Raw genomic sequence first — 19,028 nt, forward strand, 5'->3', positions numbered from 1 at the left:
CACTGCAGGCATACTCAAATCAGATTATACTTCGGTTAGGAATCTTATTGAAAGACTAGGGATCCTACTTGGGGGAGGGGGAATGGGTGGGGGGGGGGGGCTTTACAACGAAGGTCGTGATGACAAGAGGGAATACAAAGTAGGCGTTACTTCCCCCTACCCAATTAATGTTCTCGGATTAAACTGTTATCACCCTAATGGGAAACGACGTGATGTAGTTGAGCCCACTCTCAAAGACTGAATGATATGTTTTCCGTTTTCAAAGCTGAGCTGTCTATTCCTGTAAGAATGACGGTTAGGCTCATACTTTCGCAGAGAGAAAAAATGGTAAACTCAACGCCAAATTTCATTGTGCTTCTTAAACACACAAACTATACTAAAACACAACATAATTTCGTTGTCACTTACGTTCTGAAAAAAGGTATTGGTGCAAGACGCTGTTATTCACACCATCGAACTATCGCTTTTCTTGCACTAAAACTACATTTTTATGAGAACGAGTTTGGTGTGATTGGGGTTTAAGGTTACAAGCAATCTAGTGTGGACTATTCCACTCTTAAAATGAACCAGAAGGCATGGGAGAGTGCGACAAATGAAAACATTTTGTAAGCCTTTTTCTTCTGCATTCCGAAGCTGTTCTTTGTTCATTTACCACTATGATGCAACACTAATCACTTCTGAGACAGCGACATTATTACTGCCCAGTCATGATGGAGTTTCACTGGCGTTGGAATAGCGCTCTGTAAAGTCAACATGGTGGAGTTTCTACCGATGGCGTTGGACTAGCGCTCTGTATTAAGTCACCATGGCGAAGTTCCTACTTCTGGCGTTGATCACGGCGCTCTGTAAGTCACTTTGGCAGAGTTTCTCATACCTATGGCGCTGGAGTTGGTCTGCCGCTCTAAGCCACCATGAAGATTTCGTCTTCTGGCTTTGGACTAGCTCTACAAGGTAAAGTGTGGTCATTAACATATTTGACTCCTATAACAAACACCAATGGCAAGACAAGCCTCGTGGTCACATATTTTTAAAGTAACCCTGTTTAGCCCGACCAAGCAAAACTTGCCTTTTAACCAAACTGACCACATACCTAAAAAAAACTCTTTTTAGAGTTGTTCCTAACGGTCATACTCTCGTAAGGGTCATTGGCGATGTTGATATCACCAATATCCGATGTAGACAATCGAACAGATTGAACTCGGATGTCCGTCTTTCACACACACACGCACACTGCAGACTTTGGACTATTTAATACTAGGAGAACTCAATCTATTTTAAATTCCATACAATTACAAAGGAACCTTTTGAAGAACTGCAGATTTTAATGACACTCATTATTTTGATCGAAAAACAAACGGAGGTCATTTTAGGTGAGTCCGGCCGAGCAGAGGAGGAAACGAAACTCAACTCGGGTAACTCTGGGGTCATCGCGAAAGTTCGTTTCTTGGATTGTAAAATATTTACACATTAATAATTCTACTAATAACTCGAATTATTGGATTCAATGTGGGGATTGAAAACATTCATTTATTAAAGACGAGAGGTCAAGTCTTTGAGGCTTCTATTTTACTCTGTCGCCCTTTTTTAATCAAAGGCTACGGCTTTGGATTAGGCTTTAAGGTATTGTTCGCTCGTCTGAAGTCCTGATACCGCAATGATTGTCAAAAAACAACCGAAGCATAGCCTGAGCCGAATCAGAAGCAGAAGCCGTACTTTCTAAAGGGCCTTTCTAATTTATAATAATTTCATAAACGATATTTTTGCCGTTTACTTTCTTCCTACTTTTGATCTATGATTGTTCTATAATACAAGAGGCCCTGACGTAAGTTCACAATGTACATTACAGCGACCGACCGCCATAGAATAATTATAAACAATCCTTATGTTTGCTCCTTTGAGTACAGCCTACACAACGATAAATCATAAGCACTGCAACAAGGTAGCACGACAAATCCCTTTGTTAAATAGCGAAAGTGTGTTGGCCTTTATAACGTGCATTGGTATAGTGTTTTCTATCCGAAGTCCTTGCGCTACAGCTAGCTATATTATGTGATCTAGATCGTCATTTTGCAATTTCACATTAGCAGAAGGTCACAAACACAACACACGACTCAATGAGCTCAACAGTCTTCTTTAACGGTTATGCAGCTCTGTATACATGTGTAGACCTGTACATGTATCTCCATGATGTTGAGCGATGTGTCAACTGTTAGGGTTGAAGAACATAATCTCGTCTGCATTCTTTCGCCATCTTGGTGGTAAGTATTCCTTGTTATTAGGGATCCATGGGCCGGGTGTCATCAACATTTACCGCACTAACCATTGATGCAAAACACATAATTATATACCACACAATCAATACGGCTCAAATCGATGGGAATTACTCTTGCTCTATATTATATGCGTCAACACACCAATAATACAGCAACACTATACTGTGAACGTAGAAAGGTCACAATAGCGAAACAGACATGTAGGGCCAATGTAGATCAGGAGCACACAGGGCCAGGGGTCAGCCTATGCTGGTTAACTAATGTTTTGTATACATATAGGATCAAATGTTCGGCTATTAGTCCCAGCATGGTCCCAGGTATCATGAATAGTTCCCGTGTTGGGATTTCGTGCACTCGGGTATGAACTTCGGGTAGTCGGGTATAGGGACCTTCAACTCGTGTTGGGATTTCGGGCTATCGGGTAGGAACTTCGGGTACTCGGGTATGATCTTTGGGTACTTGGGTAGGGACCATGGGTACACGTGTTAGTAGGGATCGTCGGTTACTAGGGTAGGAACTTCGGGTACTCGAGTAAGGGACTCCGGGTACGGTATGCAGGGGGACTATACTCGTACTCGGGCGGGTAGAGTTTGGTATTCGGGTATTGACTTCGATACTTGGGTAGGGACTTCGGGTACGCGGGTAGGTACTTCGGGTACTCGGGTGGGGACTTCGGGTACTCGGATGGGGACTTCGGGTACTGATCGGTTAGGGACTCCACAGGTCTCTACTCACAAGGTTGTGAGTTACCTTATCTTTATTGATCATAATATAACAAGTGTAATGTGTATTCAATTGCTTTGTGGACTTTGATCTGTGCGCTGTCATCGTTCAAAGGCTATGTATCGAATGATATTATCATGTAGCTAAGTCTTTAATGTGACTATAGTACTGGCATCCATGTGGAAGTCAGTGATCTTCCGACCATACGGTAATAATGTCAAACTCTTGATAAATATGTTTTCATTTTACACACATAACTGTAATTACACATTGTTCATAATTTTTAGAATCTTTACTTGCTACAGAGTTCACAGACTCTTAAGTAGGAATATTGAATTAAAATACATATCAGTTTTCACTTATTCGAACAATGTGTGTATTTGCTCGTTATTCCAGAACTTTAGCTTGAACACCATACCATTCGTCAGCCGTCCACCACCACCATGAGGTTCCTCAGCACACGTGGCAAAGCCAAGGCACATACTTTTGAGGAAGCAGTTTTGTCACCAGGTTATCTATCCGATGGAGGGCTACTCATGCCAGAGACCATTCCAAAGATTTCTCAAACATTACTAAAGTCTTGGAAGGGACTTTCCCTCCCAGATCTCTGCAAGAAAGTCATGCCATTCTTCACTGAAGATGACGTCAGCCAAGGAGAATTAGAAGGTAGGCAGAATATTTTTAGACTGGACTTTTTGAGCTTTAATATTTTTGTCTGGTGGAGATTTTGTATAGACAGCCATAAATCTAAATTATCTAAAATTGTCATGATGAAATTGTGGTTTTTCTCTCCCTTTGCCAAATTTATGTCACACTTTGTGGTGCAGTCGCTTTCCCCGATCCCCCGTTGTAGTCATTGCAAAAAACTATTGAGGAGCCACGTAAATAAGGGAACAGTGTCATGACTCAACGAAGTATCAGACCTGAGGTAGACGTCAAACTATTTTGAACTTTCAAATGAATGAATAATTTGAATGAGACGTTGCATTGCACATTATAGTGTCTATGTGTAAGGGGCGTCTGTTTTCTTTTGGATGCATAGAGCTGTGTTCTCTTTCATGTGTAATACAACTTTTGTAAGTTAGATCTGAATTGGATGCATGTTTTTCTATTGGTAGAAAGGTGGAAAATTCCGTTTTGTGAGCTAAACATTCGAATACGTATGAGCTAAAAACCTCTACCGATGGGTTGAGCCCAAACACTGTTACACTCCACTGATAGTTTGTGTGGCGCAGTCAGGCATCATGGCGTGAGTCCAATACACCAGCCATATAATAATGCCTCAATGATATACAATACATATGATATACAAATATACAATAAAGGTCAAAACTAAATGCTCAAAGATTATCGGTTTGATAAGCTCACTGGTTACAGTTAAAATGACACATATACGATCGCACTTTTCTACTTTTCCGCTTTAATTCCTCAGAAAAAAATGCAACAACTTTGTAATATTATGTTCTCCTTTTACCTTTAAATAATAGAAAGGCAATTGTTTAAACTTGCACTGCTGTTCAGAAAGTAGACATCGACTGCTTTTATGGTGTCTGAGAAAAAACGAAAAAACAAAGCAGATCAACCACTTTTGGCGAGTCATAATGGCCTGCTTTTCTGCATGGCATTTTCAAACCTTGAAATGAAAAGAGAGTTGTTCAACACACCGCTGTTCCACATGGGTGCGTTCGTTTAGCTTCCCTGGGTCGACCCCGGTGTGTGACGGTTTGTTTTCCCCCAAGACGAACGTGTTCAGATAATTACCCACGTTTGTCCTGGAAATAAAAACCGCCAAACACCGGGGTCGACCTAGGGAAGCTAAACGAACACACCCAGTATTTGATTTAAACTGGCCGGTGTGGTGGGAGACTCTGGGTCTCCCTTCTCCCCGGATAAACTGTGACCCTGGATATGTCTCACTGGTGACTCTATCCCCATCGCATGAGCCAACAAAGGGTGCAAGACTAGTCTGGTAATTTGGTTGTGCTGCATTTTTACCAAACATTTCGCCCCGCGACCACGTAGCCAAAGGTCTCTCAATGGGTGCGTTCAATTAGCTTCCCTTGGTCGACCCCGGGCTGTCCCCGGTGCGTTCGAATTGCTTTGACATCATTCCAGGGGCTCACCTGGGTCAGCCCCCAGTGCCCTACTTGTGGAGATGGTCACTTGGGGTTACCCGAGGTGCATGATGTCACCACGAGAGGGCGAGTGCGAACGTTCGTTTAGCTCATTGCAGGGGCTCACCCAAGTGAGCACCGCGGGTCGACCCAGGGAAGCTGATTGAACACACCCATGTCTCTCAATACACAACTCTGCAAAATTCTTCGAACCACGCCCTCTGTTGAATCAATCTACTCCAACCCACGTTAAATTCCAACGGGGACAGAATCTCAGGGCTGACTAAATTGGAGGAGCTATGCACCTTCTTTATAGCTATACTTAACACAATGCAGTTTTACAAAGCTTCCTGTCTGGCTTAGGAACTATCTTTAATGCGTACATTATGTTCTACAAATCAAACTGATACATGCTTGATTTTGTTCCTCCTTTCTTTAGAAATCATTGATAAAGCTTACTCTCGTCTTCCTGTGGAAGAGGTGGCCGCTCTATCCTCATTCTCCGATGGTCTGAATGTGCTTGAGCTCTCCAATACCAAGACGCTGGCCTTCAAGGACCTTTCCACATTTATCCTGGGCCGATTCCTGGAATATTTCCTCAACAAAAGAAAGGAGCATGTGACTATCGTTGTTGGTGAGTGCTGCTAAAATCAATGATTTAAGCGAGTTAGCATGGTCAAGTGCTCTGCAGCACCAGTCTGATATGATACCAGTCAGTTATGATGGCATGGGTAACAATTAATATCCCACCGCTGCCACTAAATTATTATTGTTGTTAACTCTATACCATTTTGTTTTTACCCATACACCTTTGCACTGCATACTCGGTGGTTTCCCGTGAAAAAAGGTGATCAGTTTTCAATGCATCGAAACAATTATTTATATTTTCATTTCATTTCATCATAGAGGAAGATTTCATGAATTCTAGTTGTGTGAAGCCAATGACTCACAGAAAAGCGAACGAGTGATGAACTCAATAGTGAGAAGACATGTAAGACAGCTTTAGTTTTAGATGTGGTCGGAAAAACCCAGAGAACCATGCCAGGGAAAACCCACTCAGTCAGGTGGGGACTGAAAACCCAATCCAATAATAAAGTGCCCAAAATAACAGGATTCAATCCGGTGTCCATAGGCCTACAGGTTGAAGGCTAGGAAAAATACCACTACGACAACCGACTCTCAGGAGAAACTGCAAAGAGCTGTCACCTTGAAACAAATCTGAACTATGAATTACCCTAGTTATTGGCTTGTAGGAGTGAGGATTATCATTAATGCTCAGTGCATAGTCATATGCTAAGTAGGATATGAAACTGTGCATGGTGGAAACACGATAAAGTATTATGTTTGCGGTATCACCATAATGACAAACTCTATAAGTTGGGAACGGTTCTGAAAAGAACCGTTGGTTTCAACTCGACGTTTCGATCAGTATGCTCTACGTCTTCTGGGGGAAGCTAGTTATATGCAAATAAAGTTGATTTTGTGAAACCTAATTTACTTTGACAGGAACATCTGGAGATACAGGGCCATCTTCTATTGAGGCAGTCAGGGGTCTAGATTGGATTGACATCGTTGTACTCTTCCCCCATGGTTACTGTACACATATTCAAGAACTTCAAATGATTACAACAATGGCAGAAAATGTTCATTGCATATCAGGTACGTGCAAGAACTTAATAAATACAGCCGAGACAGAAAATGGGAGACTTGGGACGCTAGGTGGCGACAAACTTCATGTAAAGCTTCCATTGCTGACATTGTTCTAATTATGCGCGCATAACCAAGAACAGTGGATTCACCAGGTAAGTCTGCCGCCACCTAGCGTCCAAGTATTCCCCTAATGAATGTGAACAAAACCCATGGACTCCATCACCAAAGAGCTGCCACAATTGTTTTGCCTTTAGCGCGGTCAAAAAATTGATGTTTGCGAACAAAACAACAATTTGGGTAGTTGAACAAAATATTGCTGCATTGTTCCATACTCCACATCGCGCAGGAACGAAAACCAATTTATTTAATATAGTACAAGCGTACTTACAACCTCGAATCAATGTCTATAAAGTCTTACTCTTTATACACGGATATGGAAACGACCAACGGTGGGCACGTTTAGGGTAGTCTACCCCCTAAGGGGCACACTACTCATGTTCCCCTGAGCCCTGACATCTTTGTAGCACATCACGTGATCGATTCTCAACCAATAGAAACGTATAATCTTTTTCCTAGTAGTATCACTAGTCAATCTTTGCCTCGGTTGGGATTCGTCTCAGCTTCTTTTTTTTTGATTTTCGATTATTGTTTTAACAATTTTCTAGCGGAGGGCTCTTCGGACGATCTTGATCTCATCATCAAACCCGTCATCTTGGACCAAGAGTTTAAGACACTCCATAATCTCTGCACCATGAATTCCATCAATATGATCAGAACTCTGGTACAGGTTGTTAACTTCTTCTATGGCTATCTGGCAATCTGCAAGACGGTTGGGGAGACGGTGGAGATCGTGGTTCCCACTGGAGCAGCGGGTCATATTACTGGTTGGTAGTCAAATCCTATGTACTTGTTTACATAATATATAAAATAACATTACAAGCACGTACATGTACTGTACATAACACACAGTACACTCTGCAAAATTGCATACAGACTACCGAAAGTAATTAAAGCTTTCATATGTATGGCTGGTATGCGCCGTAGCACCTTGTAAGCCCCTATAAGGTGCTAACTAATTGGATCTCAAAGTTCACCACTGCAATAACCTTTCTGAAAGTTTGTATAAAAAAATTATACTCAGCACCTTGAGTACCTTGTTTGTTAGATACGTGTGCTATATACAAATAAGACTTCGATATTATGATTATATTATTATGTGATTTGATTGATCCGATGTGATGTTTGTCAGCTGCACCCGCATCACCTCCTCAGACCCAAAACACATGTTAGTCAATGACATCATTGTAGCTAATGTCTCCAGAAGACAATTAGAGCATACTGATCGAAACGTCGAGTTGAAAACAACGGTTCTTTTCATAACCACCCCACTCATATAGAGATAGTTATTACATGGTGTTGCCGCAAACCTTTCTAAATCTAATGAAATCAATTGGATTGTTCTGTAAAAAAAAAAACAAGACTTGTTTTTTTTCTTTTCGCGGACAGGGGAACAGTCTATAAATGAATCTGTATAACCATCTTATTTATGTTTCTCCTTTGTATGTGTAATATAATGACCTTACCCCACCCCCTCTCCAAACTGTGTGGTTTGCCTGGTAAGGAAACATTGTGTGAACAGTGTCTGTATTTTAAGGTGGATGTATCGCGTACGCCATGGGCTTGCCGGTTAAGTTAGTCTCAGCAGTTAACACCAATGATATCATACATCGTGCGATTACACATGGGGACTACTCCAAGGCATCTCGGGTCATCAAAACATATTCTGTTGCCATGGATATACAGGTAAAAAACTCAAGGTTTCTTTTATTCTGCCATAATGTACCATTCACTTTATTTACTGATTTTTGAGATGAAGTTACGGAAGCCTAATGTGACCACCCAACATTGGATTACTTAAAACGAACATGATTAGACGATGTGACCTGTGACATCACATGTTTACAAAAGAGCCATAGAGCCTGGACTTCCTGCAGGTACGATTTGTACACAGCTCAATGGAAGAAAACATAAAATCTTATAATTATTTTATGGAGATTGCACTGTCTAAAGGGGCACATCTCGAAACTTGTCTAGCTTTTACTTTCATGATTCTTGAATTTATGTGGAAACTATCAAGACACAAATCATGAACTTTCTCATATGACCTGTGCAATATCTTGCCTGCCAGAATACCCAAATAATGCACAAGGTCGACGTCACACTTGTTGTAAAAAAAGTTCACATGGTCTATATCTTTCCGAATTGTCTAATCGCTACGAGTTACGCAAATTGGCGTCATATAAACTGCCCAAACAACAGATTCGTTTTTTTTTTATCTGGTGAACAGATCCCATACAACATGGAGAGAATTTTGTTCCTGTTCTCAAATCAAGACACTAGCCAAATCAAGAAAGTCCTGGAGGAATTTGAGAGTACTGACAAGACACAAATCCCAGAGGAGACTCTAATCAAGGTTTGTTTTAAAACACCCGCAGTTGAATAGTTTCATGATAAAAAAAAAAAAAAAAATCTGATTTATTTACCATTTCTTAATTTGTTTTTGTTTTATATAAATACATCCTCGCTTCCGATAACCGACGTTGAAATATCCGTTTGAAAACATCCGTGCAGTCCCTGCAAATCATTCATATCAAATTTCCAAAGTAGAGGATTCAGAAGGACTGGGCTGCCAATAATAATAGGTCCAAATTTAAACAATGAGTATCATTATGGCCATGTGCACGTTCTTCAGACGCCGTCAGAAAGCATTTAGATCTCCTTGACAGGGGATTCTGATACCCAACTATGGTTTTCTGTCCGTCAGTTAAGATTTGCCCCCCCACCCACCCTCCCCGCATTTTAAACTTAATAAAGTGTAGTTACTATGTTTATGTCTTCATCTTGCGACACTCTGTAATACTTTTAAACAAAACAAATATGACATTTGTAATAATTCAATAATTTTACGGTCCACTTTGGGGTAACTAATAATGTGTAGGAGCTTATATATCAAAACCCCAGCATTAGCTAACACCAATGCAACTTGGGACAAACTCACTTGTTCGAATACGCGACACTTGCACAATCTATACAGGTACAGGTAGGCCTACAATACAAACTATGCCATGCTTGCAACAGCTACCACTGAAAGTGCACCTGACAAACCAATAAAAACACACATTAGTAAGCTTACGTCACTGCACGATTATCTAATAAAATCGTTATATCCAATGAAATCACTGGGTCTGTAAGACCAGTGCCTGTCTTTACCATTGCGGATATGAGAAATATCGAGAAATGCGGTAGCTCCACGTTGCCGGTGTCAGATGCAATTGTGTCCGCCATGCATTACTGTCCGCTCCGGACACTTTTGCATATGCAATCGTGTCCAGGGCTTTGCAAAAACCATCCGGTGGACATGTTAATGAATGTACATGTATGTGCGCGCGTAAGCGAGCGTGCATGCACTGAACCTACGTATATGCAGCATGAATATTCACGTATTTTATGATTGCAGCAAATACCCAACGGCCGAACATTTCCCATGTCATTCATAACAAGCAACTAGCTTGTAAAAAAATGGTGAACGTGTTCCGTCGACCAAACGTCGCGAACTAACACGGTCGGCCATTTTAATGGGAGTCAACAATTTGACTCCCATAAATGGCCGACCGTGTTAGTCGACGGGGTAAAAAGAAAACCATGGAAGTTCGAGGCATATTGTGTGGATCATTGTATTATACTTTTACAACATCTTTCTACCCATATGCATTTCATAACAAACGGTTATTAAAAAGCAGAACGCTTTTCAAAGACCAACTCGACCGTTCTAAGGCAACGTGTTCCTTAGGACGGTTTTGCACGGGGGCGGACACCACTGCATATGCAAATGTGTCCGGGCGGACACAATTGCATTATGCAGCAGCGTCCGGACGGACACGATTGCATATGCAAAACCGTCCGGCGGACATTATTGCAAATGCAGTTAATGTCCTCGGGATAGTATTGCATAGAGGACATAATTGCATGCGACACCGGCGCAGTTATTAGGTTTTTTTCACAAGCGGAGCAAACCAGTCCCCTGGTTTTAAGTTGTCTAATTCGTTGTTGTCTGGTAGTTCAGTAAGTTCTTTGAAACTAATACAATAGAAATGTGTGTGTGAACTCTTCACAATGATCATGAAATTAAACTGTTGTGCGGGACATATAATGATATCTAAAAGTGGATTGCTGCAGTGACATGAAATATCCATTGTCCCCAAACTCCTCACATGGTTGGTCCCGTCGTGATGTTTTCTCTCCTATTGATCTTGGGCATTGGAGACGGTTTCAGACACAGTGCCAGTCGCTACAGTACCGTCAGCCACCTGGTTCGAATCCCGCTGCTTACAAAACAGCTCCCTGATCCCTTTACGGAATGGCTTGTTGGTCATGGTGTAAATGACTGGATTCACACAGGAATTACCCACGGCTAAGATGATAGTGAGACTTTGGATAGGTCCACCTAGAGTCAATGGAACACCAACATTGAAGAGCAGGAACCAGACTTGATTTGGAATCCAGCACACACCGAATGTGATGACGCAGGCCAGGAGTGTCTTCACCAGGGTTTGGGAGGCTCGGAGCTGCCACATTTCACGCTGGTCACTTGGATTTGCACCTGAAGAGGCTGCAAAAGAAGGCAAAAGAGATACAAAGTAACGCATTAGGTTCGAATCCAACCAGAGTTAAATCTTCCAGGTTTTGAGGTACGGTATGAATCGACCGAAATGTGCCGTTCAAGAACCAGGGATTGATTTCACACAGAGTTAAAGGAACACGTTGCCTTGGATCGGACGAGTTGGTCTATAAAAAGCGTCTGTAACCGTTTTTAATATAATGCATATGGTTGGAAAGATGTTTTAAAAGTGAAATACAATGATCCACACAAGTTTGCCTCGAAATTGCGTGGTTTTCCTTTTACTGTGCGAACTAACACGGTCGGCCATTTATGGGACTCCCATAAATGGCCGACCGTGTTAGTCGACGAGGTAAAAGGAAAACCGTGCAATTTCGAGGCATGTTTGTGGTGATCATTGTATTCTACTTTTAAAACATCTTTCTACCCACATGCATTTTATAACAAACGGTTACGAACGCTTTTTATAGACCAACTCGACCGATCCAAGGCAACGTGTTCCTTTAATACTAATCTTATACCGAGTAATGACGAGTTACTCCTCCTTACTCGGGACTAGCCTTAGGTTTTTAAAATCTCCTTATAGGACTAGTCTTTGTGAAATCGACCCCGGGGTTTAAAGCAACTTATTGCAAAGGGTCGCGAAACGACAGCAGCGCTGAAATGTAATGCACCATTTTGAAAATTGCCACAGTCGTTCTATCATCAACAAGATTTGCACTCAAATTATCATCATCGGTTCAATGAAATTACCCAAAAATATAACTATAATAAAGACAAACTGCTTCAATAAGCCGGCGATCAGTGGTTGGATCGCAGTCGAGTGCCGGAAGTTTGCATTGGGGCTAAAACGTCTACTCTCGAATGTAAAGAGTGTTTAATACTTCATTATTCAATCCACAAGCCCCCTAGCTGAATTCAGTGCAGGGGAAACCAAATCGAATAAACCTATTCCTATCATATATAATATTGCAAGTCAACATCAAAAAAAGAAGAAAAAACTTTATGCACTGAGATACTTTATTGTGCCCTCGTCCATCTTTAATACTATTAATACGAAATGAGATAAAATTACTGTATAACTAACCTGTACGAGCAGTTAAGATCTTCACTTGTCGGTTCAGTGTCGAGATAACTTTCAGTTGCGCAAGAATCATCACCATGAATGGAGCGAAGAAGTTAACCGTGAAAGTGTACAAGCCAAATGCCACCTGAGTTCCTCGGTTAGACCAGCCTTCAAAATGACATCCCACTACTTCATCTTCTCCATACGTAAAGAAGAAGAACGATCTTGAAACTGCGGCAAGTACCCAACACGCAATGATCATGATGTATTTGTTACGTTTGGTGAAAATAGTCTTGTATTTGTGTGGATAGACGATGGCTACATAGCGCTCCAAATTGACCACGATCAAACCCAAGACTGACGTCATCGTGAAGACCCAAAAGAGGAAACCGCTGGCGTAAAATCGACACCAGAACTCACCTAAGAACCCGGGGTTTGGAGCGGAGTTGGTTCTAGGCAGGAGATAACCAGGGATGACCAGAACACAGGCCATGAAATCAACAATGGAGAGATGCACCAAGAAATCACTTGTATTAGACCGTAGGGACGGCACACGGAGGAGTACGATGGCAACCAGTAAGTTACCAGTGATACCAACCACGCATATCATGCAGTAGATAGCTAAGATAAACTTGGCGGAACCATCACTGTCTTCCATTTGAACATCCTCGTTTGAACTCTTCGTTCCTTGGAAAATTGTAGGTGAAGTCGTGCCAAGACTCTCCATTTGATCCATCGTTGCTTATTAATGGCGTGTGTCTTTAACTGAAATATTTGAAACGGGAGTTTCTTTGAATTCAAACGAGTATTTAGTTTACACTATTTCCCAGTTCTGGTCGTTGGTAGGGTTTGTCATGCGGTTATCATACGGGAATCTTCAATCGCAGCACTATCGCACGTCACTACTGCCACGGGTGTCTTTTACCGCTCTCTCCCTCTCTCTAGTCGATGATAGAGGCAAAATAAGCTGTGAGGCAGGGAGTCTTTGGTGTGTCTACAGGACTAGGGGTGCCCTGCTAGTCTCAGACGATGCTGTTGTATTTTGGTGGAAAGTTTTGGCTCCTTACCATACAGTTCTGTATTGTCATATGTTGACTTCAGTGAACATTGAATCATTTTCGCTGTGAGTTTTGAGTAGCACCCATCCAGTTTCTCTTCGAGCTCCCTTGTGACTGTCCATGTATCATTGTACCGCTATGAACACCAAAACGATCAAAAAGTTGCGCTTTTTGTATCCATGCTCCAAGGCCGGTGGAACGGTCCACAGTGCCTGATATAAAACACTTCACTAACCAACCCAGCTGCAAGAAAGTGTAATATTAAGTTACCTTAACGGGTAATGAAATTAGAAACTATAAAGTGACGCCTTTTTTGTTTCGCCAGGGCCAGAGGGATTTTTTTTTTGAGTATTTGCTGGACGTTAGTAACATCTGTATCTGTAAGTTGCATACAAAGCGGTCTTCGATTGTCGATGTACGTTTTTTTTCGCGAAAAAAAGTGTTTCATATCTCTCTCAAAAAGGGTTGAGTCCAATCTCTCAAAAAGGGTTTTAATCAAATCTCCCCACTTGCAATTTTTTCACAATACAATAGTTTGACCTCGTTATTATTGACCTCGTTATTGTTTTATTCACTGCTAAAATTAGAATAGAAATGCATTTTGTGTATTAATTTGAGTATTCGCTTAAAAAATTTCCCATTAAAGACATAGACACTTTTGGTAGTTGTCAAAGACTAGTCTCCTCACTTGGTGTATCTCAACATATGCATAAAATAACATACCTGTGAGAATTTTGGCTCAATTGGTCGTCGAAGTTGCGAGATGATACTATAGTTAAAACCCACCCTTGTCACACGAAGTTGTGTGCTTTCCGATGCTTGATTTCGAGACCTCAAAATGTAGTTCTGAGCTCTCGAAATCAAATTCGTGGTAAATTACTTTATTTCAGAGGGAGCCGTTACTCACCATGTTTTATACTCAACAGCTCCCCATTACTCGTTACCAAGTAAACGGGTTATATGCTAATAATTAATTTGATTAATTACCAATAGTGTCCACTGCCTTTAAGATGATGCATAGATCAACCTGAGGTATATAGACCCGTGTGCCGAGGGTGAGGCTGGTATATAAGGAGGTGCAAACGCCAATCCCAAACCCCAACTTGCTCTACCCCTACCCTTTTTACCCCTTACCCGACGCTCTTGTTACTAAGTTTCATAAATAATCCAATAATTGTATTGATGGATCCGATCGAATTGACTAATTATGAATATGCATACGTATAAATCAAAATATTAGTATAATGAATTAATAACCCACCCACTTAAAATAATTGTTTAATAGCATAAATACCTACTTGGTAACGGGCAATGGAGATATGTTGATATGTGACAATACAAACGGCACACTCTGAAGTAGCGTGTTTTTTTTTAGAAAGCGGTAATTTTTTCACTCGATTATTATTGTTAAAGAACTCGGCCTTTTCGGGCATCTGAAAGCAAACACTTGAGGGCGTTTGATGGCAAATTGAGCCCACATCTTCTCAGCTTTTTCTTTGTATGCTTTATTGGGATACATCAAGTGAGAAATGAGAATACTGGTCTTTGACAACTACCAAAGGTGTCAAGTGCCTTAAATATTGTTTATTACTCTTTCATTTTTGTCTTGTATTTTTATCGATCTTCATTTTTGTAAAGCACAACAGTATGTCATACAATGAACCACTGGGCCATATCATTCATATATACCATGGCTAATAGGCATATCACCACTCAAGTCTAGAAGAGAAGACCGCTGATAAAGTTTGGTGATAACTTTCTTGGATCCACTAAGTTTAGGAACATGCTCCCCCCCCCCCTGAATACAACACCAACTACCGGTGATGGGGTTCTACGACAGTAACCGGGCTTCGCTTTCCCAAGTGACGTGCTGAAAGGTGCAATAGATCCACGATACACTTTTATCATGCTGTCAACATCTTGGTCATAATCCCTGTTTCCAATAACAGTAATAAATGCTAACATTCATTCCGCCTGGCACCAGACTATTATTTCGTCTAGCCTCAGCTTGGTTGCAATGGGTTGGAATGGAGTGAAATCAAGATGGCCACACCGTGATAGAGGTCTATTCGGTTTCTAGCTCGCATATGTGAACATCTGGTTGATTTTCAATGGCGGATATATTTATATAAATCAATAGTTGTAATGTAAACAACCATGTTTTGTATTACTAAATGTGTTCTTCAGTTTGCCAACTGTAATTTGTCATTTCTTTATTTACACTGTAGCTGCACATCAACCTGAATAAAAATAATGGCAGTAATGTCAATAGCAATATTGGATTACTAAATCGTGCTTCAGTATTTGTTCCCATTTTAATACTGTTATCTTGTGGCAAGGCTCTTTGGATCCTGAGCAATGGATTATTTTTAGTATAATCAAAATATTTGTGTACTCTTTTTAATATGTTACGGTCACAAATGTTTTGCCTGTGTGTTTATTTGCTTTTATTAACAACTATTTGATATTTCATTCCTTTGTATGTAAAGATGTAATATTTTTACGGACTGTTTTTGTAAACTGCACATTTCGGCTTTTAGTCGCTGTATTGCAGTATTTTAATAAACCATGAATAATAATGATTATGTGAGAACAATCTGCTTTTACCAACGCATAAATCTTAACGTTGATGCTTTTCATTCAATTAGATGCAAGAGGCCTGGTCTTCCTATTCGTGTCATGATGACCAGATTACCAAGACTATGCAACGATGCTGGCGGGAACACAAGTACCGTGTATGTCCACATACAGCTGTGGCTGTCAGCTACTACTTTGACAAGATTGACCGGTAAGTTGGCTAAATTCATTAATGGAATCTTTAAAACATTTCCGCCCCCCCCCAAAAAAAAAAAAAAAAAAATGTCATTATGTCAGTGGATACTTTAATAGTGCAGCTGCTAAGGTGAACAATTGTGCACTTTTAAAGGCAGTTGACACTACTGGTAATTACTCAAAATAATTATTAGCATAAAACCTTACTTGGTAACGAATAATGGGGAGATGTTGGTAGTATAAAACATCGTGAGAAACAGCTCCCTCTGAAGTGACGTAGTTTTCGAGAAAGAAGTTATTTTCCACGAATTTGATTTCGAGACCTCAAAGTTTGATTTTGAGGTCCCGAAAAACACATAACTTCGTCTGACAAGTGTGTTTTTTCTTCCGTTATTATCTCGCAACTTCAACGACAAATTGAGTTCTAAATTTCACATGTTTGTTATTTTGTGCATATGTTGAGATAAACCAAGTGAGAAGACTGGTCTTTGACAATAACCAAAGGTGTCTAGTGTCTTTAATTGAATCTAATTGTGTTTGATTATTTTGTCTCATCAAATAGGCATAGGATGAATAACCAGGACTCCAATCTTGGGCACACTGTTTGTTTTGCCACTGCTCATCCAGCTAAGTTTCCAGAGGCTGCAATAGCGGCTGGTTTGGAGCCTACGTCGACACCATATATAGAGAGTCTAAGCTCCATGCCAACACGATTCACAGAGTTCAAAGAGGGACAGGACTGGGTTCAAATGCTACGGGAGAAAATTGAGGACATCAGTAGACGCCTGTAAAGTTTCCAGTCAATTGCGGCTGGTTTGGAGCCTAAGTCAACACCATACATAGATAGTTTAGGCTCCATGCCAACACGATTCACAGAGTTCAAAGAGGGACAGGACTGGATTCAAATGCTACGGGAGAAAATTGAGGACATCAGTAGACGCCTGTAAAGTTTCCAGTCAATTGCGGCTGGTTTGGAGCCTAAGTCAACACCATACATAGATAGTTTAGGCTCCATGCCAACACGATTGACAGAGTTCAAAGAGGGACAGGACTGGGTTCAAATGCTACGGGAGAAAATTGAGGACATCAGTAAACGCCCGAATGTAGACTAATAGTTTGGTCTTGTAAACTTGTCTGGTAACCTTTAAATCTTGTGAGACATTGTTTAATAATCAGGGGCATTTTAAACTTTCCCTAAAAATAAACAAAATTTTTAAATATTTTTTTTGACAATTTTAAATGATATATTTAATGTATATTATGAGTTGTAAAGTTAAAAGTCAAGAAACACAACGAACACACTGATTTATTAGTTTTAAAAACAACGAAATACTAGTGTGTGCGCCGCATAACTTTATTGTTCACTTGTTCTGAAATTTTATCTAATTGTTGCATTGTGTTTCCCGGAATAAGGAGAATGAATTGAAATGTTTACATCGCTAATGAAGCATACGATTTATACCAGATTTGTTCGTTACCCTAATCAATATAGTTCTATTTCAGTTGTATCAACTGTAATGAAAAATGTTGAGCGTATTGTTCATAATAAATTTTTAATCAAGTTTTGCTCAGCACCGGATTAGTCGGGCTTCAGTTCGCTTCAGTTCTCTTCATTCCTCTTATTCAGCAATGCTTGTTGACATCTCAAATATTATATATGATGACCCTTGGCTAACCTTGAATGCTTGACAGATTTAAATATGAAAAGTAGTTGAATCGGGTGTGTAGTTCTTGAGATATGGTTACACTTCCGGTTGACACGAAAGTAAAGGTCAACATGGGGTCACGGTTGCCCAAGGCTAATCTCCAATGCCCGAGGAGTCTATAACTGAAAAACGTTTGAAAACCGGTTGTGTAATTCTTGAGAAATTGTCCCACTTTCGGGTTCGGGTGACTCTGAAGTAAAGGTCATTATGGGGTCACGGTAACCCTTGTGTAACCTTTTATGCTCGCCCCACCCGGAAGTAAAGGTCATGGTTACCCAATTTTAATCTTCATGGGGTAATGGGGTCACGGTAACTCAATGCTGATCTCCAATGCCCATTGATTCTATAACTGAAAAAGGGTTTAAATATCGACCTTGTAGTTCTTTATACATTTGTTTATTGTGCTGCAAAGATTGACTCAATAAATATTCAAATGATAGTTTTGTGGTTAATTTACCAATTGAGAAGTGATAACTTTATAAACAAAGGTTTAAAGGCACTGCAAGCTATTGGTAATTGCTCAAAATATTTTTTAGCACACAAACTTACTTATGGTAACAAGCAAAAGAGAGCTGTTGATAGTATAAAACATTGTGAGAAACGGCTCCCTCTGAAGTAACGTAGTTTTTGAGAAAGAGGTAATTTCTCACCCGAATAATAAAATACTTTATGTTTCTGAAAGCATAAAGAAACACTTTTTAAAATAGGCAGCTGAATGCACACAAAGTTGGGCAACAATGTTTTTTCTTTCATTATTCTACCAACTTGTATGGCCAATGGGCCCATATTTTCACAGACGATGTTTATGCATATATTGGGATAAACCAAGACAAGTGAGATTTTATTTATTTTTTTTTTTTTTTTTTGACAATTACCAAGCGTGTTCAGTGCCTTAATCTGATGTACCCCCGTCTACTGTCTATTAAAGCCATTATACACTTTCGGTAAACAGTATTGTCCAAGTCCCACACTTCGTGTATCACAACTT

General features: G+C 40.4%; 2 protein-coding genes across 3 annotated transcripts; one reads left to right on the forward strand and one right to left on the reverse strand.

Moving 5' to 3' along the window:
* The first annotated feature begins 1,593 nt into the window (after nt 1-1,593).
* Nucleotides 1,594-18,870, forward strand: LOC139945338 (threonine synthase-like 2). 2 transcript variants are annotated; one of them, XM_071942692.1, is made up of 9 exons: nt 1,594-2,258; nt 3,393-3,662; nt 5,550-5,744; nt 6,617-6,769; nt 7,426-7,644; nt 8,415-8,563; nt 9,108-9,233; nt 16,211-16,350; nt 16,897-18,870. In XM_071942692.1, exons 2-9 carry the CDS (start codon nt 3,440-3,442, stop codon nt 17,123-17,125), a joined length of 1,434 nt encoding a protein of 477 aa, XP_071798793.1. In that variant the 5' UTR covers nt 1,594-2,258; nt 3,393-3,439; the 3' UTR covers nt 17,126-18,870. The 2 variants fall into 2 exon arrangements, with proteins under 2 accessions (XP_071798793.1, XP_071798800.1); XM_071942699.1 differs by lacking the exon at nt 1,594-2,258 and adding an exon at nt 3,118-3,204.
* On the reverse strand, nt 11,062-13,240 carry LOC139940080 (galanin receptor type 2-like). The gene is made up of 2 exons (XM_071936318.1): nt 12,526-13,240; nt 11,062-11,429 (listed from the first exon to the last, which is right to left on the reverse strand). Exons 1-2 carry the CDS (start codon nt 13,238-13,240, stop codon nt 11,062-11,064), a joined length of 1,083 nt encoding a protein of 360 aa, XP_071792419.1.
* Nucleotides 18,871-19,028: the final 158 nt, after the last annotated feature.

The sequence above is a fragment of the Asterias amurensis genome, chromosome 1 (genome assembly GCF_032118995.1).
Source record: "Asterias amurensis chromosome 1, ASM3211899v1".
Lineage (NCBI taxonomy): Eukaryota > Metazoa > Echinodermata > Asteroidea > Forcipulatida > Asteriidae > Asterias > Asterias amurensis.